Source organism: Cebidichthys violaceus, unplaced genomic scaffold, assembly GCF_023349555.1.
Source record: "Cebidichthys violaceus isolate CVI_PGR_0920_01 unplaced genomic scaffold, fCebVio1.0.p SCAF_5, whole genome shotgun sequence".
Lineage (NCBI taxonomy): Eukaryota > Metazoa > Chordata > Actinopteri > Perciformes > Stichaeidae > Cebidichthys > Cebidichthys violaceus.
The window spans coordinates 9,233,459-9,260,884 of NW_027176705.1; the positions used below are offsets into that span (position 1 = coordinate 9,233,459).

At 40.2% G+C, this 27,426-nt stretch overlaps 2 protein-coding genes across 3 annotated transcripts; both read left to right on the plus strand.

Moving 5' to 3' along the window:
• The first annotated feature begins 1,299 nt into the window (after window positions 1-1,299).
• Window positions 1,300-13,151, plus strand: myzap (myocardial zonula adherens protein). 2 transcript variants are annotated; one of them, XM_068730564.1, is made up of 14 exons: window positions 1,300-1,784; window positions 2,473-2,547; window positions 5,859-5,954; window positions 6,697-6,861; window positions 6,959-7,051; window positions 7,152-7,265; window positions 7,370-7,522; window positions 7,906-8,031; window positions 8,755-8,883; window positions 8,968-9,062; window positions 9,694-9,799; window positions 10,522-10,605; window positions 10,827-10,933; window positions 11,037-13,151. In XM_068730564.1, the coding sequence occupies exons 1-14, from the start codon at window positions 1,707-1,709 to the stop codon at window positions 11,788-11,790; spliced, it is 2,175 nt and encodes a 724-aa protein (XP_068586665.1). In that variant the 5' UTR covers window positions 1,300-1,706; the 3' UTR covers window positions 11,791-13,151. The 2 variants fall into 2 exon arrangements, with proteins under 2 accessions (XP_068586665.1, XP_068586666.1); XM_068730565.1 differs by having other exon boundaries at window positions 10,872-10,933.
• Window positions 13,152-14,359: 1,208 nt separating this feature from the next.
• On the plus strand, window positions 14,360-18,738 carry polr2m (RNA polymerase II subunit M). The gene is made up of 4 exons (XM_068730566.1): window positions 14,360-14,694; window positions 15,559-16,149; window positions 16,292-16,514; window positions 17,895-18,738. The coding sequence occupies exons 1-4, from the start codon at window positions 14,585-14,587 to the stop codon at window positions 18,036-18,038; spliced, it is 1,068 nt and encodes a 355-aa protein (XP_068586667.1). The 5' UTR covers window positions 14,360-14,584; the 3' UTR covers window positions 18,039-18,738.
• Window positions 18,739-27,426: the final 8,688 nt, after the last annotated feature.

Consider the following 27,426-nt stretch of genomic DNA (forward strand, 5'->3'; position numbering starts at 1 on the left):
TACTGGAAGTAAACTGGAAGTAAATACGACATGTTTATGGAAGAGGATTTCCACATGACATTGGACTTGGCCAGAGGCCTGGCTCACTGATTGCAGAAGTAAAGAAATAGCATTTGTTTGATGTCTGGTTACTGATTAATCTCTTAGACCTGTAGAAATACCTCTTATATTGTTCTGGACATTTTTCTTTTTATATTTATTGATGCATTTTGACATCAGCTAACAGCTGATCTTTGTTGAAAAATAATATAGAACAAGCACTTGCTTGGCAACTTCAGCCTTTAAACTTGACTCCCCATTCCTCTGTGACTCTAGTGTGTCTCTAGTTTCTATTAAAAGGGAGTGACTGCAGTCCATTCAGACAAGGAATGTGATCTGTCTGTTAGGATGATTGTCTGTCTGTTCCTTAAAGATATTTGACAGAATGAGTGATAAGCTGATGAGCATACATTCATCATGTAAAACTGAGTGAAGTTGTAGTTTTGAGGCAGAAGGTAACAACAATGTTTGTTGTGTTGTCATACTTTTCATCACTATCCACTATCAACAGTATCAATAATGTATTGGCTTAAGCAACTCCTGCATTACAAGACACCTCCTGTACCTTTAGTATAAGGTTATTATTTCTGAGCTTTTCATTCTCACAGCGACAGTGCTGGAAGACGTATTCAAAGTACCAATACAACACAATACAAATACTCCATTATAGTAAAAGTTCTGCGTTCAAATTTTTACTTACTAGTAGCAGCAGCAAAGTTTACTCAAAGTATCACAAGTCAAAGTACTCATAATGCAGCATGATCCCTGCAGTATCAGTTCTACATTATTGTATGACTGGATCATAATTATTGATGTATTAATGTGTAAACAGTACTTTTAATTAGTCAGGGTGGAGCTCATTTTAACTACTTTAACTACACAGTGTTGGGTAGTTTAATCTGTTATAACATTATATGTTATACAATTATCATCTGTTTTGTTTGTAAAATCCTAATCTGAAAAGTGACCAGTAACTAAAGCTGTAGAATAGTTCACCTCTGAAATGTACTGAACTGAATGTGTAAAGTAGGATAAGCTCAAGTAAAGTAAAAGTTCCTTAAATTTGTACTTAAATACAATACTTTTGTTTTTGCATGTATAGCCCTGACAGGTGTCAAACTGTGAAGTACCAACACCTCCTCTTAGCCACTCCTGTCGATAAGAAGGGCTCCACCTGTCCCAGCCCAAGAAAGAGGCCCCTCCCCGTGAAAGTCATGCTCTCAGGGCAGAAAGGCACAAACCAGGGAGGCAACTGAAATGTGGCCCGACAGGTCTGATGGGAATGCAGAGACACAGCGAGAGAGAGGGAGAGACAGAGCAAAAGAGGCAGGGAGGTTGCTGATAGACTGACCAGCCTGTCAACCAGGTGGAGTGAGGAGCAGTAAGGCTGGAATTAAGACAGTAACACAGTTGTGTTTGTGTTGTTGAGTGTAGGACTGGATTTCACCTGATCATTTCACAGACGGAGAGGGAACCTCTGCCCTGTGGACTCCCATAGCACCAGACTTGACAGAGTGGAATTTCCCTCCTCTTCCCTGGCTGGAGCCGGGGGCAGATGGTCGCACAGAGATTCTAAGCAGAACTCAGGAAGGAGCAGTGAGAGGAAGGGAGAGAGGAGGTCCGGAGAGGGAGAGGAAGAGAAACGAGGAGTGGACAGAAGAGGAGACATGCTTCGCTACGGTGCAGGACGAACTGTTTCCACCACCACCACAAGAACAGAGAACTCTCCAGAGTCTTCAAGTGAGGTAAGAAGTCCTAGATGAGTCAGGACACTGAAACTCTCCTTCTGTCTCCCTCCTTTTCTCTCAGTCTTCTCCTCTGTGTTTTGTAACCAGTCCAATGTTTTCACCCCTCCCTCTTCTGTTTGTCCCCCGTTTCCTTTTAACTCTTTAGCCACTTGTTTCTTGTCTGTATACAGTGAGTTACATTTTCCCAGTTCCAACAAACATGTTCTGTTCCCTAATCATCTAAAAGTTTGTTATAGGATGTGCTCACTTGCAGGAGCATGTAATGTGAGCTGAGTGTGCAGGAGGCAGGGCTGTCATGTTTATTTGAACAGCTCTCTGATAAAACAGGCCTTTGTACTAAACAGGCCTTTAAACTTACTCCTATTGTTTTCTAACGAAGAAAAAAACTATTATGATTTAGTAAACTGAGTATGAGTATGTTCATCACTGCTGTTACGTTTTTTTGGGAATAACCAAACAAAGCACTCATTGTGGTGTAAATTTTAAAATGTATCCGTAAGCATTTACATAAACTTTGTTTACAGCTCTGTTTCCATTGACTGTAAATAAACACACCATTCTCTGCCTCAGTTTCAGTGATGTTTCAATGTCAACCCTTCTATATTTTCTCACGATGACATAATGCCTACATCAATTTGTGTGCAGAACATCATGTATTTGCTTTCTGTCTGTTTGTTTTTCTCAGAGGAGGATCCTCAGGTTAACTCTACATGCAGGAGATAATGGACACAAGGAGCCAAAAACCACAAACTCAGACACAGTAAGTCATATATAAATCCCTCATTGAAATTTTACAATTAACTTTGCTGCATCCTGCCTATAAGTTTTGCTTGGCACCACTATTTAGATAAAGGTTTGATGAATAGAGTTAACTTAAGCCACTCTCATCAAGGCACTCTCAAAAATAGTGATCTGGGAGAAGATAAGCACTGAAAATACAACATTAATTCATCATATAATACAAATAAAAGAAAGATGGTGGAGCCACTGAGATTTATGTGTATTTTATCATCTGGACCAGTTACACAATCATGACAGATGGGTGTGTGTGTGTGTGTGTGTGTGTGTGTGTGTGTGTGTGTGTGTGTGCGTGATAACAGCTGTTTCACATTTACTTCAAAGCTAAAGTCCGACTCTGAGTTGTAATCTATTCCATACAATGAAAAATATTTAAAATGAACAGACAATATATTTGATATCCCACATGAAACATCTTAGACACAGTATGAGGACAAACGCTGGTAACTAAACAAACATGTTGAAATGCACGAGTACAGTCTTCATGTCTGTTAGTGCACATTGGGTGGACTATGATTGTGAGTATGCTGCAGGCTGTGTGGGTGTTTGCTGTAGGTGGCTCTGCTCCTGCCTTTGTTTGCGGTCCAGAGGCCAGAGATTGACAGAGAGAGTGTGAGAACTGATTGTGATACTTTGCTTATTGTTGACATTGAGAGGGTTTCTGTTCCTTAACATGCTGAATCCTTACAGAAACCGAGGGGTATGTTTTGTATGAACCTTGGGCAGAGAGTATGGTATTCGTCTAGTGACCACACCTCCACTGATAGCACGCTACCACAATCTCGAATGGGCTTCCTTTTGGGAGGGTGTGACCATGACTATTGGAACTGATGACAAAGGAGAGTCTGGTCAAGAGTGAGCACGAAGTGGAGTAACGGCCATGTGCTCGATGATGACGTGTACTTCAGTGTGTGTTTAGTGAAGATACAAACTCTGCACCACTGCAACCGTGCAGCTCATTCTGCACAGACCTGCAGCTCTAACAGCAGTGTGGCACTGTGACAATCAACTGAGGCCTGAGGTGCAATGAAATTGGTGGTAATAAATGTAGAGAGGAAAAACACAATTGTAAGAAATATTGTGGGAAATGTACTTATATTCAGCCAAGAGGTGGTACAAAGACTGGAAACAGGAGGAAACAGCCAGCCTGGCTCTGTTCAAAAGAAACAGAATATGCCTACCAGCACCTCTATAGTTTACAAATGAATATGTTGTATTTTGTTTGTTTTATACTGACAAAAACTTGTAAAGTTTTATGGCAGAGGGTTATGTGTAATTAGCTTAGCGTTAGACTGAGGTTTAGGACAGGTCCATGCTAGCTGTTTCCCTGTTTCCAGTCTAAGCTTAGCTAACCAGCTGCCGGCGAGTGTGATGATGCTGGCCCACACGATCAATGTAACCTAATGTAAATTCACTGAAGTCGTATAACAATCTAATATATAATGTGCATCTGTATAACAGTGTGGAAAAACATAACTTGAAGCCACTTCAGGAGAAACTGAAGGAGAATATCAGGGTTCAAGAGGTTAAAAACTCACCTCTCTGTGTCCTCTTCATGTGCTCATTATGTATTCAGCGCTGAGCTTAGGGCTCTGTGCAGGCGCTGCTGCAATTGCTGTGACACGTAACTCTGTTGTTGTTGCAACAGCATTTAGTTCAAGTACCAGCACAATGTTCAAAAGTGGCACAGCAGGGATGATTTAACAGTCCACTTTTTTTTTAATTCCTTCATTTACACATGGAGCATTTATGTCCTTTTTTCTTTTTTAGCCAATGTGCTTTGACAAATTTCCACTGAAGTTGCTCAAACTTAAATTTGAGATGTAATCTAGAGGGAAGGTCAAATATAGATCAGTTTCTTTTTGATTGTGTTTTTTTGTGACTTTGAGAAAAGAAAGGAAATAGGCAAGGCATGAACTTAATTAAGGAGGAAGGAAATTATAGAAACATCCTCTGCTAGAGACATTATGCTTCAATAGGAACGCTGGGTTAAGTAGTTCACCATAAAATTAGAAAGGGTGTGTCCTGCAACCTGAAACATCGTAGACACAATCCAACCAGTGACTATGGCCTAGATGAGACGCAAAACATCTGCAGCAGGACACACACACACAGAGGACTTAGACACAGTTGCTACATATAGAAATTCCTACACATACAATGAATTTCATCTCCACAACGGATGAAAGTCTCTTCAACATGAACACAATTCAGCACAAAGAGATACATGAGAGCTAATCTAATCAGTCGAGTCCTTCTTAATGCTGTCGTAAGACAAAGCAGTCAGTTAACCAATTAAATAGTAAAATGTTTGACAACGACATATAGTTATTTCAATGGGGTGTCTTTAAGTCGTCTTTACATGTTTACATGATTCTGGGCGTCAGTGACTTGTGCGGAGGTCATGCTCAACAAAAGACATCAAAACAAAACAAAAAACTGTGTTTTCCTTCCACCAATACTACATGGCTGCAGTTTCAGTTACAGTCAGGTTAACATTGTCCAGCTATGGGGTCAAGTATTTGCATTGTGAAAGTCAGAGCTGAAGTGACAGCACATAGAGCATTGTTATTCTGAGCTGCAGTGTTGTTAAAACATAAACGTGACTTTTCTTATCTCCCATCTGCTGGAATTCGCATCCGCCTATTAGCATGCCTTCAACATTCCTCAAAGGCATGTCCTCTGTAGATGAAGAGGTGGAGAAATATGAGGCATGGCTCTGTCCTCACGACAACACTGGCGTCTTTGTTCTAGCTCCTCCTCACTCTTATCTCTGAGAGATGGGGAGACTGACGCCTATCTATCTATCTATCTATCTATCTATCTATCTATCTATCTATCTATCTATCTATCTATCTATCTATCTAAACTACTGCACACCCACACACAAAAACATTTGGCAAAACGATCTAAAACGAAACTAAAATATATAAAGACTCCAGGCACTAGATCAAAAATGTAATATACACATACAAGTAGAAAACGATGCAACATAATACAAATTAAGACAGAATGAGGGCAAAATAATTAAAATGTAAAAGATTATAAAAAGGCAAATATGTCCAAAACAGTTTGTTTGCTTGCATTCTTGGTCTCGTTGAGAGAGCACCTAGATGTGACCAGACACAATGCCAGACTAGAGTGAATTATTGCAACATAAATGTTGCTAATTACAAGGTCTTTCAGTGCCGCAGAATGTTTACACAAAATAATAACACTTATTTTGAACATTTGTGTGAAGATTGTATTATTATTTTTTTCTTCTTTCTGTAGGCTGAGAAAGAGAAGGATGTCAATGGGGCGTGGAAGAAGAAGAAGAATGGGCTGATCCAAAGAGAGAGGCCAGCTGGCAGGGAGTCACCTCAGCAGGTAGACAGCCGCATCCAACACATGAATAATAGGCATAACACTGCCACTGCTTCAGCATGTGTGTCACTGACAACCTTCTGGAAAAACACCTTTCTGTGCATGCACCTTAAGGCTGTCATTAATAATGTATTCACAGATATTCAACATGAGCATATGCTTGTCGATGACTGTAACAAATTCCACGTCTGAAGTCTGTCTTTGTAGCTGTATAGAGATAATTATTTCTAATCTGCAAACAAAACATTTGCCCCTTGCACTACGGTACTAAAATATTTATAGAAATTGAATCTCTAAGTTTCAGTTCTGTAATTTATTGGTGGCCAGGACTATAACTGTCATTTGTTATTTAGTCAGTGCATTGTTTAAAATGCTGCACTTCTTCTCGGCTGGTGTGCATCAGTCGCCTGGCTGCTAGAGGTACAATAGGCAGACACGCAGCAGCTCATTTACTGGGTTGCAGAAACATGACACCTTCAATACACCCTGCACTTTTTTTTAGCTGGTCGTTCCCAGCCTCCTGTTTCCAGTGCTCAGCAGCAGTGGTACTGGAAATACTTGATCAAGTGTACATACGCAGGCATGTGCATCCACACACAAACACACAAACATGGGATGCATTTGAAAGTGTGCATTTGTGCACGTAAGCGAACGCACAAATAGCAAACACGCGGTAGACGGTAGAAGTCAGCCTCAGTGGAGGGTGGCTGCAGAAACCTGACCGGTGCGATCCTGTCTCCCTCAGCACCTCAGAGACATGACCAATGGGGCTCCAGAGACCGCGCAGGAGACTCAAGGGCCCAAAGTGTACGCCGTAGTGCAGAGGACGGGTTCGGACAGACAGCAGGAGGTGATGGCGCGAGAGTGGACGGTCACTCACCTTCAGGATGAGATGAAGTACATCAGGGAGGTGAGTGGAAACTAACAAACAGCCAGGCCTTTACGTCATCTATGCAAGGCTGTGTGGGATGTAGTGTGGATAATATCTGTATGTTTTGTGTATACAGGTGAGAGATTCGTTGGAGAAGGTGAGAGAGCGGATGTACGGGCAGTTCGGAGGAATGCAGCAATCAATGCAAAAGCTTTCACAGGAAATCAAGGTAATTCATTGTGTAACACTGTGTGAATGCTCCGAACTCCCTCATCAAACTCCAGTCTGTGAATAAATGTGAAAATGCAATGTGCCATGTGTGTATGCAGGCTTCCAATTCACATCGGAGGAGTCTGGAGTCAGAGGTGAGGGTCCGGACGACAGCCATGGAGAGCTTCGATCAGATGAACAGCTCCCTTATATCTGCTAACATCGGCCTGCAGGTAACAAATCAATGTCACTGAGTCTGTAAAGACCTGCTCCATGACAGCTGCTTGCCATTAATGTGAGGGCTTCGCTTGATAACTAAAAGAAGGTTCCTTTGCAGAAATCTCTTCTGGAGAACTGTCAGAAAAGAGTGGACACGAGAGATGAGGTGAAAAGTTTGCAGAGCACCTGTGACAAAACACAAGAAAAACTCAGAGACAAGGAGAAAGAGCTGGCAGCCACGCAGATTGAAAACCAGACTCTGAGACTGCAGGTAATTACATCTCTTCATCCTCATTCACACGTACCCTCATGCATCCACACAACTCAATACATGACAGTAAAAACACCTGCACTGGCACATTTATTGAGATGTAATCCACCCAGCAGGTGTTACAAATGGCCTGTTCCAAAATGGTCTGATGAGTTAGTAACAGTAGAGAGGGTCAAGATGTGCGCTCGCTTTCCATTAGACAGCAAACAACCCCAATTTCAAAGATTTAAGATGTATGAGAATCAGCAGATAAAGTAGTACGCTTTGATCCAGCAGATTTGACAACAGATCAGCTCACTGCAGAACACTAACACATCAACTGCATCTTCTATTCTACTGTCAGTATGGAATAATCAATTTTTGCTGTGCTGTGAATTTTCCAGGTGGAGTCTGCACGGGAGGCCAACAGTCAGGCGCTGCAGGAGCTCTCAGCAAAGCTACAGCAGGAGTACGAGGAGAAGCTGCAGGAGGAGCAACGGAAACACAGGGAGGAGGTTGAAAACCTACAGGTCTGCATTCTTTACTGCTTATTCATTCACTAAACACGTAAAGTTTCGGTGGCAATAGATACCAGCCTTTATGTTTCATAAGAACAGGATGGACGTGTAATGATTCCTTGACATGTTTTAATGTATTCTAACTGACAAAAATGTAGATGCTACATTCAGTGTTGTAATACTCAAGATCGGTCTTGGTCTCAAGACCACTTTTTGAAGGCGTTGTTCTTGTCTTGAAATCCACATCCACATCTTCATTCGTTCTCAGACAAAGAGGACTCTGGATTTTATTTCATCACTAAACTGCTTGTGCAGATTTATCGTTATAGTGATTGCTCATAAAAAAACAAAGGAAAATTTCCACACATAAAATTCACCTCTGCAGAGCCTTTTGACTGCTTCATCAAGACATTTCTAATGGTTCACTTATACATACACACATATACAATATAAATGGCAATACAAGAGGTAATTAAAGAGGAATAGCACTTTTATTCTGTTGGTGTTTTTATGGGAATGTGGATCTTTCGGATCAATTTGAGGAGTATACCTATATGGTTTGCACGTCTGTTTTTTTTATCCTAAGTGTGTCATACATTGAGGGACTCGCAATGGTCTGGTTTTGGTCATAACTTGGTCTCGGTTCAGGAAGTCTACAACACTACAATGCCACAACACTGATGTTTGATGAGCCATTTTAAAATCTAATCCCCAAATGTATGTCTGCTCACACAGGCTCAACTCGATGAGTACATCAGGCGACTGGAGGAAGCAGAGAGCAACATTAGAATTGCAGAGGCCAAGATTGCTGAGAGAGACCAGAGGATCATTGAAGTGGAGCGCCTACTGGACTGTATGGGAAAGGTAAGGCAACATTTTAACATGAGAAAGATCTATCTACACTTCTTGCAGATATTCAAAATTTACAATGAAAACATATTTTCACAGGAAAAGAGTCAACTCTACAAGAAGCTGCAGGAATGTGAACAGCGTCTCCGCTTGATGGAGCTGACAGACACAACTGATTCAACTGTTGTCAAAAGGTACAAAAATAATTCCCACATAAACAAACACCAGTGTGACGAATCCCAACTCAAGGTCCACTTACTAGCTTTTTTCTGACAATTTAAACTGTATGACACAGTCTTGTTGGAGGAGCTCAGTCCGACAGAGAGAGCTGTGGAAATGCTGCTTCAAAGTGATATTAAATGACACCAAAACATAAAAAGTACGAATAAAAAACACCAGCAACGTCGGAGCTTATTAATATTTCAATCTTTAATAATCCAGGGAAGTTTAATACTGAGTTTCGGCAGCCTTCCCTACCTCCAGATAATGTAAAATGTAATGTTGTAGAAACATAGCGGTGCAACATGGCGGATAAAAATGGCCTTTTCTAAGTTAAATAAAACATAACAATTCTTAGTTTAATGAAAACATAGTTTTGCATATTATATTCCATTTCTGCCAATTAATCCCCCTAAATGTTACACATTGTTCCTTTAAAGACTGCAAATCAATCAGTATGCTGCAGTCCTTTTTTTCCTTCTGAAGTTTGTTATCCTCAATCGGAGATTGGCTGAAGCGGCTGCACATTTCCAGAAAAGATGAAAACCCTTTTCACCAGCATTATAGATTTATATGTGGGTTTAACTAGTTTCTGGTTCTGCTTAGGTCCAAAGAGCTGCAATCTGAATCTGTGGATCTCCGTGAAAGAATCAAACACTTGAACGATATGGTGTTCTGCCAGCAGAGAAAAGTCAAAGGAATGATCGAGGAGGTGAGCAGAGTTTATTTATCCGCGGTACCTCTATTATTTTTGGTAATGGGTGTGGATGTGATGCAACGTCAGCTGAAGTAGAGGAAGTCTGTTTACCAACCAGTGTATGAGTTCAATGCACACAAGAAATATAAAACTTAATCAGAACCAAAGTCAATAAAGGGTGGAACGTTTTGCTGGCCTATTTGGTTTAGATTAACTCAAGATAAAGGTCTTTACTGGCCCCTCATGAGTTCATAACACAGTTTGTTTTTTCAAAAAGTTCATCCTATTCAGTATATCATCATACTGTAGCTAGCAGGATTATTCTTGACTGTTCTTTATTTTCTGAATAATTTCCAAGAACATTCCTGGAAATATTATTCGAAATATTTCGAATATATATTGAGTAAAATAGAGACAGTGTTCAATTAGTACACTTTTCAATACATTCTAATGAACTGCTAATGAAACTTAGAAAGTCAGCCAGACATACATCGTCAAATGTCAAATTTGTCTACAGGCGAGCGTTTCCATTGATAAATGAATAATTAATGAATACTAAGTGGTTTAAATGCAGCTTTCCTTTCCATTACTATTTTCTCTATAATTAGCACCAATACACACAGTTATTTCCTGAAAGAAAATGATTAGGAAATCATGCCAACAATTTATATTGCAGAGCAGAGAAAAGGTCTGACTGAAAACACATGATAATTGTTTTCAATCTTTAATTTGTGAAGGTTCAATCACTGCGAGGTCAAGTTGCTCAGAAGGACATGTTCATCTCAGAGCTTCTGGACAGAATCGCGATAGTGGAGTGTGAGGTAAGACAAATCCTTCACTGTGTTTACTGTGTGTTTTTTATTTTGGTGTGGTGTGGTAATCTGGCTGGGCTGCTGAGCAATCGATCACCTGAACTTTTCGCAATGTCTGTGTGGTTTCCTCGCGTCACTGCACCTATCTAGTCACTTGCACATGTTAAGTGACTGCAGTTCTTTGCATGTACCTGACTTGACAGTGTTGTTTCCTGTTTCTTCTTTCCTAGAATAATGAATTAGAAGACAAGCTGAAGTATTTTATGTCCACACAGAATAGACCACGAGAGGTTTTGGAAACCAGGGAGATTGCAGTAGGCTGCGATCTGCTCCCCAGGTAAGAAGCAAAGTCAGAGAAACATATTCAGTAGCATCAGGTCATATTTGGTGCTTCATTTAGAGGTGGTGTATTACTCTGATGTCTGACTGTGCATCTGCAGACATGAAGCAAAAAGGCATGATGTTGAACCTCCTGTTCCATATGAACCAACTCATCTCCATCCCATTCAACACTCTCCACCTGTTCAACCACCACCACCAATGAAACCTCCATCACCTGCTCTACCTTCATCAACGACTCAACCTCTATCACCCACTCTACCTGTATTACCCACTCTACCTTCATCCCCAACACAACCTCTATCACCCACTCTACCTGTATTACCCACTCTACCTTCATCCCCAACACAACCTCTATCACCCACTCTACCTTCATCCCCAACACAACCTCTATCACCCACTCTACCTCCATCCCCAATACAACCTCAGTCCCCAACACAACCTTCATCCCCCACTCAACCTTCATCCCCTGCATCTCCCCTTCAACATCCATTCCACTACCTAACAACGGCCACCCGACCAAGGACGTTCACGTCTAATAACCCTCCACCTAGCAGGCTGGAGTCCAGTTTACTGAGGTACACTCCTGGCCAGTACAGCCGTTTCCTGCAGCACAACCCCTCAGTATCGAGTGGGATGTTACCCTACACCCGCCCGTCTGAATCTGAGCCTCCTGTGAGTCCAGTCCAGTTAGGCAGAGATGAGGTCGATGCAGAAACAAACACAGACACACGACCAAGTCCTGAGGAATCCTCTTCTTCTCTGCTCTTTAATCGACCAAGATCAAGAAACCCTCGAGTTGATACACCGTTCATGAAACTTCTGGAAATAACGAAAAAGATAAACATAGAGTGATCTTGAAGTAGTAGTTCAACATTTTGGGAAATTAATTAATTTGCTGTCTTGCCAAGAGTTAAATAAGAAGACTGATACCACTAAAATGTTGGAATGTAACTACAAAACTACGTCCAGCAGCTGGTTAGCTTAGCTTAGCATAAAGACTAGAAACAGGAGGAAAGAGCTAGCCTGCTTCAAAAGTAACAAAGTGAAATTCACTATCAGTCTGACCTATTGCATCGAAGCATCTAAGAAGCAGCTTGTTGACGCATTTTTGGGTTCTAAACCGTTTTGGAAAGATAAGGGTTTGGCAACATTATTAAAAGCAGCTTACTGCTCTTCAATGTCAGCGAATCTGAGAACTCACTTGCTAGCTGCAACCCAAGTGCCAGTGGAGGCACCAGCAATGAGTGAATCTGCAACAATATGTAGCTGCAGTTATCCTAACATTTAGCTAATCTGTACATCATGACTGTACAATTATATGTTTCTGTGGTTAAAGCTAAGCTAAGTGCAGTTACATATTTACCGTAGTCAGTGGTATTGATCCTTTACTCTAAAGAAATCAAAGAAGCGTGATCCCTAAAATGTTGAACGAATCCTTTAAACTCACTTGTCTTTTACTTGTCTTTTTATTGTGAGTTATGTTTTTAGAAATCACCATTCATGACACATATGCATATTAGTTCTAACACTATCACATATGTTTGATCTGGTTGGTAATGTAAAAGGTCTTTTGTAGGTTTTCAGCCTGTTTTAACGTAGCACTATTCATGAAAATAAAATGTTGCCTGCTGTAGGGTGTAAATAATCTGATGCTCTGTATAGATATTTTGTAAGTAATATACTGAAAGATTATATTTGTTTTGTTTACACTGAATGTAGCCTACTTGTGTTGCTAACAGCGCTATGAGCATTCAGTCTTATATGAAGCTTGATACAGTTATTATGTCTATATTCATATCATTTTATATTGGCACTGTACAAATTAAATTAATGTTATTTAGTTTTTGTCCCATTATGTACAACATATTTATTAACATACTTTGTGCCTTTGTGAACAGCCTATTATCTGATACTGGGGGTGGGATGAATATCTTTGAATTGGCAATTAGTAATATAGTAATATAATGTTAAATCAATTTCTGTGCTGATGATAAGACTGTTCAATCACTTTAAAGATATTGACCTTATTTAGGTGACTGCCATTCCTGAGCCACAGGCACAAGTATTATCCAGCTGTTATCTGCACTGCCACAACTGTGTTTGAAAAAGCTTTATGATGTGCCTTTTCCTTAACGATACATATCATACTGCGACTAATGATAAGAGGCCAGCGTATGTTCGGATAATAAAGAATTTACTGTATAAGTACCAGACATCCTGATTGTGTCAGCACTTTCATACTGTGCAACCTCATACATTTTTAAAGCCTGAAGCTTACAGTATATACATCTGACTACTTCATTTTTCATCGATGTGGATCACTCTGTCTGAATTTATCTCATTAGAAACACAACAGAAGCTTTAAGAAATGTTTTGTATATTTCATAAATTTTTAATGATTCAATTTCACATTTAATATCATGCATAAACACTGAAGTTCAGATAAACTTTATGTAAATATGCAAAACCTCAGTGACTACATTTTAGGAACTGTCTGTTCTGTATAGTTGGCAGATTTCAGATACTTTACTGTAAATGATATACATAGACTTCACAATGCAAGCTATTTCAGCTATTTCACCGAACAAAATCTTATTTGTAATTTCGATTTATATATGTTGTACAGTAATGATAGACCATTTCAGAGTGAGGCCAGACATGGTGTTGCAAGAATTGTGTTCACATCACTGATGTTGCAAAAACATTTGCAGATCAATGAAAAAAACCTCTCCAAAGCTTTGTGTAGTACATCAAAACAACGAGGTAAAATAGACATTTGGCAGAACTAGGATCAGGATTACAGGGACAAAATAAACCAAATATACCTACTGCTAAAGTGTGCAGTAGGTATATTATCAGTAAAGTACATCCTGTGCTTCAGATTGCAGATTGCATTTCAGATCACAAAGTACACGTGCTACACCTGTTTTGATTAGTTTGTGGGATTCTGATAAGAAAAGAGGATTGTAGGGTGGAATGAACTACACAATGTAAGAAAGCCATCAATGTTTTACAGTGTATGGTGAGATCTGACTTGGTACACACACACACACACACACACACACACACACACACACACACACACACACACACACACACACACACACACACACACACACACACACAGGATACAGCTGTAACCTCTTGGTTGGGTTGGGTCATTGTTTGTTGCGCTGAATGAGAAATTGGTTGGCCCATTTTTTGGAAAACATCCGGACTGGGAAATGCAGTTATGGAAAATCTGAGAGTCTGAGGCCTGCTCAGACTGACTGCACTAACTTGCTGCTGATGACTATATTAGGCCTGTAGAGGGCAGCAAATCCCCTTCACTGGCTGTGACATGAAGAAGAGGTGCATTAAACTGTCCCGTACAGTGGGGGCGGTAGAGCTACACCTAACATGTTGTGTTTCCGCACACGAAGAAGAACAATCCCACTTTGAAATGTTGTTGTTTCGTGTGTTGAAGAAGTGAACCTGCCGCCTTTAGATTTTTCTGAATCTCTCTAACTTATATAAGAGTCAGTTAACAGGTGGAGTTTTGAGCTGGTTAACGATTAATTTAGAGTTTGTATGTACTGTGTTAAACTGAGACGTTAGCCCACGCTGGTTGTGAATGGCTGTAGCTAGCTGTCACTAGCTAACAGAGATGTCCTCGTCGTGGACAGCGCGCCAGGGACAGGTGGGAGACCTGAGAAACCAGAGCAAAGAGGAGCTCCAAGAACTGGTCCTGCGACAGGAGAAGATGCTCTCTAACACGTGAGTTCACACTGTTAGCTCCAGCGTGTACCTCCCGTGTTTGGGCTATATTGGAGCGCTAAGTTCACGCGTGACTTGATATGTGGCGTAGTTTCATATACTGCAGTGACAGTATGACAGAAAAGACTTAAGCACACTAAAAGTTTGATTAGTTGCAATGAGAGCTGCTCCACCGTGACTGAGTTAAACCACCCTGCTGTATTGTTGACCAGAGTACAGGATGTGTGGAATTCAAGTTTGTCTCGGTCCTTTTTGGCCTGATTGCAACAAATGTTTATGGTTGAAAACAAGTGCAACGCTTCTGTGTGTTTATGATATATAGAGCCTATACTACCATCACAACAGAGCTTTATCCCTATACACATTGATGTCAGCATCCGAGCCCATTTCAAATGTGACTAGTACGTCAATATGTCACGCACAACTTATATTTATATACAGCAGTATTAGCTTGTGTACTAATAAGAATATACAATACTGGTATGATTATACAGCGATTTAAAAGTTGGATTCAACGTGACATAAGCCAAAAGACAGACGGGTGAAGAAGAAAAAAAGCTGAAGAAATTAATGGATAAACATAACAAATGCAGATAATTACATTTAGGGTCAGTGGATGGTTTCATGAATAAGAACATTATGTGAATCAATTACTATATCAACTCAACTGAACACCTGTGGGAGAGTTTGGATGCAACTAATTAGAGAATAGCTTAAAGAAGGGTGTTTATTTGTTTGACTTCGAGAGACAAAAAGATCTGTCCGTTTGTCTACATCGTTAGTGTTGGTTTGTTTGTCTCCCATCTGTATCTTGAATGATTGTTTTGAATTTAGCATCAAATTATGCGTTTGTGTTGTTCGTAGGAGGTTTTTACAGAGTCTTCCTGACAAAGGGAAAAAGATAAAAGAATTTGCGGAGAAATTGCACCTTGCCATTGAACACCACGATGAAGAGGAGAGGAGACACAGTTTGGAGTCTGTTGCCAGGATAGAGTTACAGTCCAAGTATCGACAGGCTTTCATTTTGCAACTACGGGCTATCCCCAACACACCAGCAGCCTCACACCAAAACAGGCAAAGTGAGGCTGCTGCAGGTGATGTGGTGCAGGAGCAGGAGACCTCACCTGTCTCAGCTCAAATACTGGAAAACACTTTGGATGAGCAACGGGACAAGTGTGTCTCCAGCGCAGCTGCTGGTGAAACCATGGAGATGGCTGCTGCTGGGGCTTCTTTGAACTCTGACGAGACAAAAGAGGGAGACCTCGTGGAGGCCATGGGCAGGGTCAAACTGTCTGAAACTAGTTCTGGTTTTGAGTCCAAAGACCCATTAAACGGCACAGTAAGAGACAATTACTTTCTCGTAAAGGAGATGCCCAAAAAGCTCCACTATGTGACTGTCCTGGAAAGAACAGAGAAGGCTTCAGCTCTCAGGAAGCAAAAATTCAAACCAAATCAGTGAGTGGACTTTGTTTCATGATGTGATGATTACTTTTGTAATAATTTATGCCAAAAATACTTGCATTAGTATGTAGATTTCATTCAGCAACATCATAGTTGTTGTTATTAAAAAAAAAAGTCTTCTCAACTGTGTTTCCAGGATGCCTCACAGAAGTGACATCTCTCCCTCAGGATCCTCATCACCTAGCCACTCTTCTGAAGGTTCATTGCCTCTCTCTGCACTCGCACGGCGGGAGCGGGACAGGAAACACCTGGATGACATCACTGCAGCCAAACTCCCTCCGCTCCACCACAGTCCGGCCCAGCTTCTGTCTCTGGACGAGTCGACCGTCCTCCAGAAGGAACAAGCCAAGAAGCAGCAGGTTAGTGCAGCCGAGTTCCCCACACACTTATCCTATAGATCCAGCGTGAACATTAAACTGCAGGCAGACTGACAGGGTCATCAATATAACGGTATTGTGATATGAGACTATATATTATAAATGTAATATTGTTGTCTTTTCCTGTTTCTAAAGGCTGTATATCAGTAAAGTGATGTCTAAACTTACCGGACTGTTCTAGCTGTTATATCAGTTGCCTTTACTCACATAGTCATTATATCCACATTACTAATGATTATTTGAAAACATCATTGTGTAAATATTTTGTTATAGCACCAGTGGTCAAACCCTACATAATTGACCCAATATTGATATTGAGGTATTTGGTGAAAAATCTTGTGATATTTGATTTACTTCATATCGCCCAGCCCTATTTTAAATGAAGGAATAATACTTTTCACTATGCTGGGTGAGAAGTATTTATGTTGAGGGAACAGTATTTGAAAGTCTTCTGAGCCATCTGAATTACAAGCAGTTGACAGGAGTTCAAATCAAAAATCGAGTTTGAGTAACAGATGCAAAAAAAAAAAACCTGAACAATAAATCAGAATCACCTATTTCGGTCAAGTATGTGTGGACATACAAATAATTTGACTACGTTTTTTTCCTCTCAATGTATTTACACGTAAAATGTTTTGTATTATGAGAAAGAATGTCACTCTCGTGGTCGTATCAGCATCATTTTATCTAGAGTAAAAATGTGACGCTCATGTGACTAAATGATAAGCAGGATTGATTACATACCTAACAAAAGTTGAGCAGCTTCAACTGTTTTGCTGGAGTGATGTGTGCTTTCACACAGTGTCAGAGTCACTCTGAACATGGCCTTCATTTTAAATGCATTCTAAAATACATACGGTGAAATATTTCTGTAAAACCCCCACGAAAAGGTTAGGGTTATAATATATAATATATTTGGCCAGTAATTACTACCATTTGTTCATACGGCATCATTATGTGTAATAGATGAAAATAGCAACTCTGTGTCTATGGAAATGTTTTACAAAAATTGAGTTTATACAATGGTGACTTATGACATGTTCTCCTCTAATCAAATGGAGAATGAATGAATTAAACAGCATGAACTGAATGAAAGTCCACTATCAGATCCCTCCATCAGCTCTAGAGGGCAGTGTTCAGGCAGTGGAGGAGCTGTGGATCACTTCACATCCAAAGTAATGACTTTAGAGCCAAACGTCAAACAGTGTGCTGCTGTCAACCCACGGAGGCCTGTTAAGCTTATTATCAGTCCTACTTTTGTTGAGGGTTTAATAGCTATGGCTGTGCTGCTTTATAATAATGTGCTTGTTTTCTGTTTACCAGCCTATTCATGTCAACGTTTTCTTCTGTGTTTAATTTCAGGAGTTGCAGGCCAAGCTGGCAGCCCAGAAACTGTCTGAGGGATTGAAGATCTCTATGGGGAGCTACACTCCTGACAGTGGCCCCATGGCTGCCTACAGAGAGGTTCACGACGAAGGAGCCCAGCTCTCCTCAGAGGAGGACTGATCCTGGAAGGCCGGAGCTGGGGAAACCGGTTTGGCCTTGGCCCCGAAAGAAGCAGGCTTTGGACCTCGCAATCAAGATCCATCAAACAGGATTTTCACTCTAAGGACAAGAACTGTTAAGAGAGGAAAAGAGTCTTTGCACCGTGTAAAGACATAGTTGGTATCCCAGTCTCAGGAAATTGAATGGCGGGTTGACAAACTAGCTTCCTTAATTATCATTCAGATGGTATTGGGTTCAGTTGTTTCAGTGTCCTGCAGGAATAATAACACCTGTTGTGGACCAGGAGTCTTACGTCTACATTTGAAGCATGTATCATGAGGGAAATGTTTCTTGTCAGTATACTGAAGCCAATAATGTCATGGCTTTTTGAGCTTGAGAGGGTTGAACGTTAGCGTTACTATTTCAGTGTGTTAATGATTATATGCACTTATATGCATCAGCAGGTGGAGCAGGCTGTTTTGGCACAACGGCGACTGATTGAAAACTCTTGAAGAAATAGGCATTGCCTGCAGATGGTTGCGTCAGATTTAAGTATTACAGAATTCAATAAATGTATCTGATTTCCCAAATTGTTGTGTATGGTCAAGTGACAATCTATTCTTTCCCCTTGAATTACAGACACTGAAGTTCCTCATCAGCCTTTTCAGTTCAGATGCTTTATATAGAAAATGAAACTGCTCACTGATGAGAGCATCAAGAACATTGTTTCCTTGTCTGAGTGTTTAATATACCTGATCTATCTGTAGGTCTTTATATACAAGTTAAGAGTGTTATGTGTCGTATTTAAAGGGCTTAACACACCTCTTAAATATAACATAGTGTGCATTATTGCCCACTGAAATAGATTAAGAGTGTCAAGTGTCAACATTTAAGACAAAATTGTCTTAAAAGTTCACAAGTTATGTGCTTTGTGTCTCTCCTCATTTGGAAAGGAAATATCAAGTAATTTCACATGACAATCACTCCTCATATATTATCTGCTTTCTATAAACTTCATATTTATATTTTAAACAATGTTGACATTTGGGCTCTTTTGTACATTCAGATAAAATAAGACCCAGTTTCTCCAAAGCATATTATTTACTATTTTCTGAGTAATAAATAGATGCGAACTATTTTATTGTTAGACTTCCAGCTCATTTATAGGTGCCATCCGTTTCTAATGAAGCTGTCTGTGGTCAGCTGCAGGCACTGATTTCCTTCAACCCTGTGAGATGTTATCAAGCAGAGATCTGTGACACACTTGATAAGATTAATGCAGAGGTAGTGAAATATTGAATCTTGATGGCTGAGACATCTGGACTGCATTTGGATCATGTTGTTGCTGGGAATGGCAGGCGGTGATGGGACGGCAGCAGGCTAATGCAACATGGCAAATACCATTTCTCAACTTTGCTAATGTGTGGTAGATAAGAGGTGCCAGCTACATTCAGCGTCTTTCCAAACTGCCTTTCCAAACTGCCTTTCCCATCATCGCTCTTCCAACTCTGGCAGAAGGCTGCAGGCTATCTTAATTTAAACAGCCTGATTCAGGGATTTTAATGAGGAAGAAATGAGGCTGGGTTCATGTAGGTCAGACTCTGGTGGTAGATGCCCCTTGATAACCTTTGGTAATTTTTGCTGAGGTATTGGTGGGAGATGTTTTGGGGGGGGGGGGCAGGCAGGCAGGCATCTGATTGCTGTGTATTTAGACACTGTATCTGATGGGCTCCAGAGTGGCCCTGTGGTGACGTCCAATAACAAATACATGAGCACACTCTGCAGAAGATCCTCATTGTGCTGGGATTAATTACAGCCTACCTTGCTTACATAAATTCAGAGACTGTTACCAATTATGGGGCACATTTTTGCTGCAGCTTTTCTCTGTGGTATCTGGCGTCAATGCTAACTCTGAACGTATGTTGACGTTGTTGAGGTGGAACCAAGCACACGCACTCTTTTAAAAAAAAAAAAAAAAAAAAATGTTTAAGGTTGTCCATTGATGATGAGGTTGTTTATACTACAACTTGAATCCCAGGCCCCTTGTCTCAGATTAATAAACTCCTCGTGAAGTAGTCTGCAAGTGATTTGCTCCAACTCTGAGTCCGAAATCACACGTCTCGCGGGAGTAGAAATAATTTGCTGTTTGGGAGGGGAAACTGGAATGTGATGTGATTTCAAAACTGCCTCTTCAAAGACCAGTCAGCTCAGCCTTAAATTAGATATACAGTATGATGTATAGACTGGCGTTAAACACGAGTTAGGCCCTCAGCAGAATGATTGGATTATATCTGCCAGGTTACAAAGTCTGAGGTCATGCTTTTTCCATTCTCTGATGTTTTTGTCATATTTTTTTCAGGGCACATGAGGAGATGAAATAATGCAGCACACAGCAGCTTTCTACAGATAAGGTTGCAGCCTATCTCCTCATCCCAATTAGAACCAGTGCTCCCTCCTCTTACTGCACTGGGACCAGTGGTGGAAGAAGTACTCAGATCCTTTACTTCAGTTAAAGTACCAATACAACAATGTAAAAGTACTGTTCCACATTAATGTACTGCATTTAAAAGTTTACATAAGTAAAATACAAAAGTGTTATCAGCTAAATATCCGTAAAATATTTAATGTAAAAATACTTGCTCTGCAGTAAAATATCCCTGTGACAGTATAATTGTATCAGACATTATTATAATACTGATGCAATAATGTTGAAGCAGAATTTTACTGTTGGAACAGAGTAGTCTTAAAACTGTCACGGTACAGTATTTGAGTAATTGTACTCTCCAGCACTGACTAGAACTGAGTCAAGAGAAACTTCTTTTTAAACATTTTGAAATGTGTTTTACTAAATACTAACATGTGGAAGACAAACCTCACAGCAGATTGGAAAAAAGACAACGCTGCTCATTTGTGTTTTTCTAAAGTGTGAAAGTTGAACAAATGTTTCATATGCAAATACCTCGAGCTGTGAATAAGAAACTTTTGTTTCGTGTAACTTCAGTGTGTGTGTGTGTGTGTGTGTGTGTGTGTGTGTGTGTGTGTGTGTGTGTGTTCTCTTGACGAGGCAACAAGCAAAGTAAATACTTTACTGACAGGGCTGTGCTGAGGTCTCCACTTATCTCAACGTGAAATGTGTGTGTGAGAGGAAGCTCGCACATAGTTCATGTCATGACTGTTGACTGCCAGAGGAAGCATGATATGTGGCTGCAACATTCATGAGAGTCCTGCAGCTGCCTGCTGATAGGAAAATATTCCCTGACTGGTGGGTGAATCTGTTGAAGGAAAGAAAAAGACAGAGGTGCCTTGAACTGAGTGCCGGTTGTAAAACATAGTCAGGGGAATGATTTATTGCATTTTTACATTCTTAAGATTAAGTTTTCTGATTCGTTTTGTTTTACATTCACCAGACGTGGCTAGCTTATTGCATATGAATGTGGTCAGAGGTTGTGTTTGTCTGTTAAATACTGCACTCAGACACTGGCATTACAGTATATTAGAATCAGACCATGTTCTGTTCATTGTAGCCTGAACTGTACCAGGTGTTTTACACAGATTTGGTTCATGTTGGTGTGGATGCTTACCACAATTTGATCAGATTTGCAGATGGTGTCATCTCTACAAAGATGTCACTGTGGAAGGTTTTCTCCAATAATCTGTTGGATTGTAAATTGACCTCTAGCAGCAGAATTCTAAATATTCACCCAACCAAGAGCTTGAGACTCCCTGTTCACCACAACATCCTACTGCACACAAATACCTGTTATATCAATACACTACTGCTTCCGTGATTGTTACTAGTGGTAATTATTTACTACGTAGTCGTAATGTTTACAGTATTTCCACCTGAAGAGTTTCAGGTATGTTTCAATACAACAAAATTGTGCTCAAGTAGCACTTCAGTAAATATCCTTTGTTACATTCCACATCTGGATAAAGAAAATTACATATACTGTTTCATATTTGTGCCTCATGTGTTATTTATTGAAAACTAAATTATTATTGTAAATTCAAATATGCATAAAGTTAATAGTTTTCGACAATCAACTTTCTGTGAACACAGTGAAAGTGTTTGTGGTCACTGGCAGCCGTATGTTTTTACACATGGTAAACTGTTGAGTGTGAAAATCTCAGCAGCCCTGCTTTATTTCACACTTTAAAATGTTGTTTAGAGCAAAGGCCCAATTATCCGTCCCTAATAACAACAGCCCATGTCTTACATCCTTCTCAAAAGAGCCTCCTTCATCTCCATCCACTTTTTAATGAATTGGATTTATTAGGTGCAATCAACAATGAATTACAGCTTTAAGTGGGTTTTCTTTTTGTTTCAGAATGAGCACATGCGCTTCTAATAATCTGTAAAGCTCAATAAAATGCACATGCACTGTTATTTTACTCTACACACTGCTGTTTTGATTATAAGACAGGGTTTAGTCCGTAGTGTTCCACCAATATGTTTTTTTCTCCCCAATAATAAAGCGCCCAGGTTTAATATAAGCACAGTAAACCAGTGAGATAAGAATGTCACAACACACGTTATGTGTTTCCTTTTCCTTGGAACAATGTTTACAGTTCAAAAGCCATAAAACTGACCACAAATGGAAAAGGCATTGTATAGCTGTAATGAGTTATCCTTGTGTAGTCACGTCTCGTAGCAGATGGACTACATGTTTATTTGAACTCTCTGCAGGTAGTTCTTGTAGTTCACCACTGGGTGGCAGTAGTGTATCGTTGTTCTTAGGTTGAGCTTTTATTCTCATGTCAACTGTTTCATGCTAGATCTTTAAAAAACGGTTGTTTTACTGACATAGTGTCATCAGGGCTTTTTTACAGTGTTGTTGTTGTGCACATTATAAATGAATATATATGCAATTATAAGGAAAAGATTGTTATGAATCGTAAAGCCATAGTTACAATCTCTGAGGATATCTGAGGGATCGACAGCTGTCATTTGTGACAAAGACCTAAAATTACTGTTTGGTTCCAGATAGTGAGTCTCTGTGTTTCAAAGGTCTGGTGCATTTCCCAGGTGAGGCCACAGCCTCGCACCTGGCTGCTCAGCCACAGATAACAGCAGCTCTCAGCCCGGACACTACATATCCCGCCATGACAGGAGATTGTACAAATATGATTTGGATACATCTGTGCTGGAAAAGAACTCCCACATCTCTGCTTGAAAAGCTTTGCATAACAATCCCGAGGCACGAGAAAGAAAGGGCGGACAGACAGACAGAGAGAGAGAGAGAGAGAGGGGAGGAAAACTAGGGGGAAAATGGGTTGAGGCCCGTGATGCATGGTGTGGGCCAAGAAGCTGCCAGCATCCCAGCCGCTCCATGTCTGGCCTGGCACAGCATTAAGCGGGCTGTGTTGGGGCCTGTCAAAAGCTCATCATGGCAAGGAAGCCGTCTCTGTGGGGATGCTGCGGGGGTGCCAGGGCACGGCAGGGGGGAGAAACCAGAGACCCTGCCCGGCAGCTTGGTCATAATGAGGAGGGAAATTCTTATTCTTGCATCCCCATTAATGTTACAACAACAATACACTTTTGTCCAACTTTTTTTCTCTCTCCTCAAGCATTTTATACTACACATTTTCTTTGTTTACGCCCCTCATCTTGCATTTAGTGAAATTTGAGCCCTGAATCATTTTTTATAGTTAAATTATATCATATGCTTCCACATCCTGATAAAGGTACCTATTGTAATAATTCAAGTTATATATCTTGATACATGAATCTGTTTGTTCTCAGTGAACTATTAAAGTCTGAGCCATCCTTTTCCAATACAAGTTGATTATCTCAGTGTATTCTATTCAGTAAACGCCTGGTTGAAGGATTATAAAACTCTGGGTAATGTCAGTTGTGGCAATCAAGCAGAGTACCAGTTTGTGAAGGTATAATTTCTTGGCCAGTGTTGTTTGTGACATCAATCTAAAGCTGTCCAGAAACAAGGGCGGACCAAAACAACATAATATTGTTTTTCATTACTGCTTTAGTGAAATCATGCTCCTTGATTTGAGAATATCCCGACTAACAAGCACCAGAAGTGTAAATTCAGCCATTCCAACTCCTGCCAAATCTTACGAATTTTAGGTTCATAATAATAATATTTAAAAAGTGTTCGTGCCAAGTCCTTTTTTTGTGTTGCAGGTGTGAAACAGATATGTGTGGGTGTTGGAAATCACTTAAAGCTGAAGGACAGTTCACTTTACTTCCCATGCCAGATAGAGTCTCACAGCTCTGGTGAGTCAGCGTAGTACAGCTTTCTGGGTAATCCCTAATTGTTTGTAAAATGATGTTCATAAAGTCTGTATTGGATGGTTAAGTCTGGCCCTGGGTCTTGTGTCTTACAACAATGGTAAAACCGTGCAGTAAAAAAAAAAAAAAAAAAGCAGAAATCCTCTTCAGTCCAACAATTATGGGGCCTCTATATGAAGTAGTTGGCTCGTTTATATGCTGTAATGTTGTGACCATTCCAAGACCCGAGGCCAGGTGTTTTTGATTGCAGTGCAGCACGTTGGAGCACAGACTCTGCAGCGCGGCTCTGGCCCCACAGGATGGTTGGATACAATGATAAACCAGAGGAGACTGAGTGGGAGTGGGAGGCCCAGACTGTTTTCCTTATTTATTTATTAATGTTTTGTTTTCTCTGAGACAAGCTGTCAGACAGACAGGCAGCTACGCCCTCCTATTAGATGACTTCCGTCACTGTGTAAATACATTCCAGCTGAGATGTAACATCCCAATGTTTTGGATAAACTACAGACACGGACAACATTGCATTTTATGGCAAAAACAGGCAAAAATCCGTTTCAGGGGCAAAAACATAATAGACTAGACACTGCAATGACTTCACTTTCACTCTATTGAAAACAATCTGTACATTTTCTCTATATGTGCTAGTGTAGACTGCTGGGGTGCATACATTACCACCAACAAACATCTCAGCTGTCACTGCAATAGTTGTGTTTCTGGCTACATGGGCAGCAACCTGCCATCAAAAATGCTCCTCTGAGCAATAATCAAAAGTTAAACGATCCAGTGAATGATTAAGTGTTAGTTATAACTGTGGGGAGAACATGTGCGAAAGTATCGCCCTCTGGTGGCTGATTTTCTACATCAGGGAGAAGTGGTCTAAACCCTCCATGACACCAGAAGTTATCAAGCTACATGTAACATGGATTGGAAATTGGAATTTATGCCACTTTTAATCTGTATAAAATGTAAACCTCATAGTATGATCAAGTTATCAATTTCTACAGTATCTCTTACAGCCACTTCAGCTGCTGTTTGTTGTTGTTTGATGCGATAGAGGAGGTTCAGACCACTGGTTCTGGACATGGAATAAAGCCAACTAATATATTCACTTTTTCAATTCTGTCTTTCACTAAAATGTAATATAAGCTATACATATATTGTATAATGAAAAAAATATGTACATTTGTACAAATTTCTTTTTACCTTCTGCGCTAGGGAAAAGGGAGCACGTAGGTTTTTAGTTCTTTAACTCTTTACAGCATAAGGTAAACTTTGATCTCAGTGATACTACCACAGTGTGTAGAGCAAAGGGTCCATGTATTTGTGATCTTTTTTCAATGAAAAAATAAAAATATTAGCAGATACTGAAATTCAAAACAATTACACTCCATTTACATTTCCTCTGACATAATATACAATAACATTTGTGTGATAGCGGGCAGAAGACTAATAATTTCTGTTGTACACTGTCATCTACACAGTACCTTAACTAAAGTCTTACTCTTTCTTCTCTGTCAGCATAAAACATAACATTACAAAGAGGGCCATGACCAATGAAGAATGTATCACACTCTGGCAAACATTTACAGGCTGCAGATGGTCCTGGTTGCTTTGTGTATACATCCCTGTCTCAGCCCCTACAGGTGCCACGGCACCAGGTAATAAAAAGCAGTGTGGAGGAGTTTTGGGTGCAGGAAGTGGTGGAGGAGAGAACAAGGCTGTGCTCCTCTGTGACATGTTTTACATTCTGCATGGCGTGCGTCTTCAGACAGGTGCTCGTAGTCAGACTGTAGATATAACACCCCTTCAACCTTAAAGTTCTTCTTGCTAATGCTCAGGACATACTTATTTGGAAAACACACTATCACACATATTAAAATGATTATACTAATGGTCAGAAGGATCTTATATAAGTGTGAATATCCTTCTGAACCGTATTTGTCAATGACTTTTTGCTATCCAAAGTGACAGCAACATTGAGAGACAATGTGGTAAGTTTTGTCCACAATCGGTCCTGACCAACCTTCAGCTTCAGTCCTCTTTAGACTGCAGTCATACAAATTGTTTTTAGATCAGATATTGGACGTCACATTAGAACATTTTCCTTCCATTAGGGATTAATGATGATGAAATCTGATGAATGGAAATTATGGAAACTGCTTAAGGTAGTGGGATGCAAATACTCAAAATGCAATAAATGCTGCATTCTTTTATACTCAGTGGCCACTTTATGAGGAACACTTGTACAATCTAATGCAATTCGATACAGACTATCAGAATACTGGCAATTCTGCTCTATGTTATTTATTGAGGTTGTAGTTATGTTGTACTGCATCATATTGGAAGGTGTTTCTTTTGCCCCCCTCAAAAATTGGAAAATGGAAATAATTCATAGCAGAGCTGTTTCTATTGCATTACATTACAGGTGTACCTAATAAAGAGACCACTGTGTGTATTTGTACAGATCTTGTTTAGCTTGCTGTGTGGTCTTTCATGGCTCAGGCTTTGTGCTTAGTTTAGCTCTAATGGTTTTGTTCCTTTGTTGGATACATAAGGTTTTTCAAAGGACAGCCATAAATACCCGGTCATGACAAACTGCTTTAATCAAATCTGTTATCGATGCGTTTTAGTCAATATCATCGTAATTTTCTAAAGCCTTCATTTTTTATGAGTTTTATCTCACAACAGGTGCTCTGCTGTGCCAGAGCAGTTTGTCTGTGTTTTTTAACATGCAGGTCTAAAGGTGATTACTGTCAGGTCTGACACATGATGGGATAGACAGTGAATGTAACATGACTCAACTGTGTAATCACCTTTGTAATTTTGATGCCACCACTTCAAAGTCCTATTTCATGTGTTTTTTCATTATTTTGTTCTTATACCACTCACACTGAGCTGGTCATAAAAATGTCCTGGGAGTCATTTCTCCAAACAGACAGTATTGTAAAAGTACATTCATGCTCCCAACCGGGCTGCAAGTTTTAAGCCAATGCGGAAGTCTTAAAACTTGCATGCGCTCGAGCCTCTTCTGACCAGCAGTGGGCGACTCCTCCGGTTGCAAAAGGAAGTCCGATTGTATGGAAGTCTGTGCGAAAATGACCCTACTTCTCACTTGATTTATTACCTCAGTAAACATTGTGAACATGAGTTTATGGTCTC

What these genes read in the sequence shown, in the direction of transcription:
- myzap (XM_068730564.1), top strand. Translation starts at nt 1,707, where the DNA reads ATGCTTCGCTACGGTGCAGGACGAACTGTTTCCACCACCACCACAAGA. An exon ending in AGGAGGTTGAAAACCTACAG is followed by an intron (nt 8,032 to 8,754) that starts GTCTGCATTCTT and finishes CTGCTCACACAG; the next exon opens with GCTCAACTCGATGAGTACAT. An exon ending in GGCTGCGATCTGCTCCCCAG is followed by an intron (nt 10,934 to 11,036) that starts GTAAGAAGCAAA and finishes GTGCATCTGCAG; the next exon opens with ACATGAAGCAAAAAGGCATG.
- polr2m (XM_068730566.1), top strand. Translation starts at nt 14,585, where the DNA reads ATGTCCTCGTCGTGGACAGCGCGCCAGGGACAGGTGGGAGACCTGAGA. An exon ending in GAGAAGATGCTCTCTAACAC is followed by an intron (nt 14,695 to 15,558) that starts GTGAGTTCACAC and finishes TGTTGTTCGTAG; the next exon opens with GAGGTTTTTACAGAGTCTTC. An exon ending in CAAAAATTCAAACCAAATCA is followed by an intron (nt 16,150 to 16,291) that starts GTGAGTGGACTT and finishes CTGTGTTTCCAG; the next exon opens with GATGCCTCACAGAAGTGACA.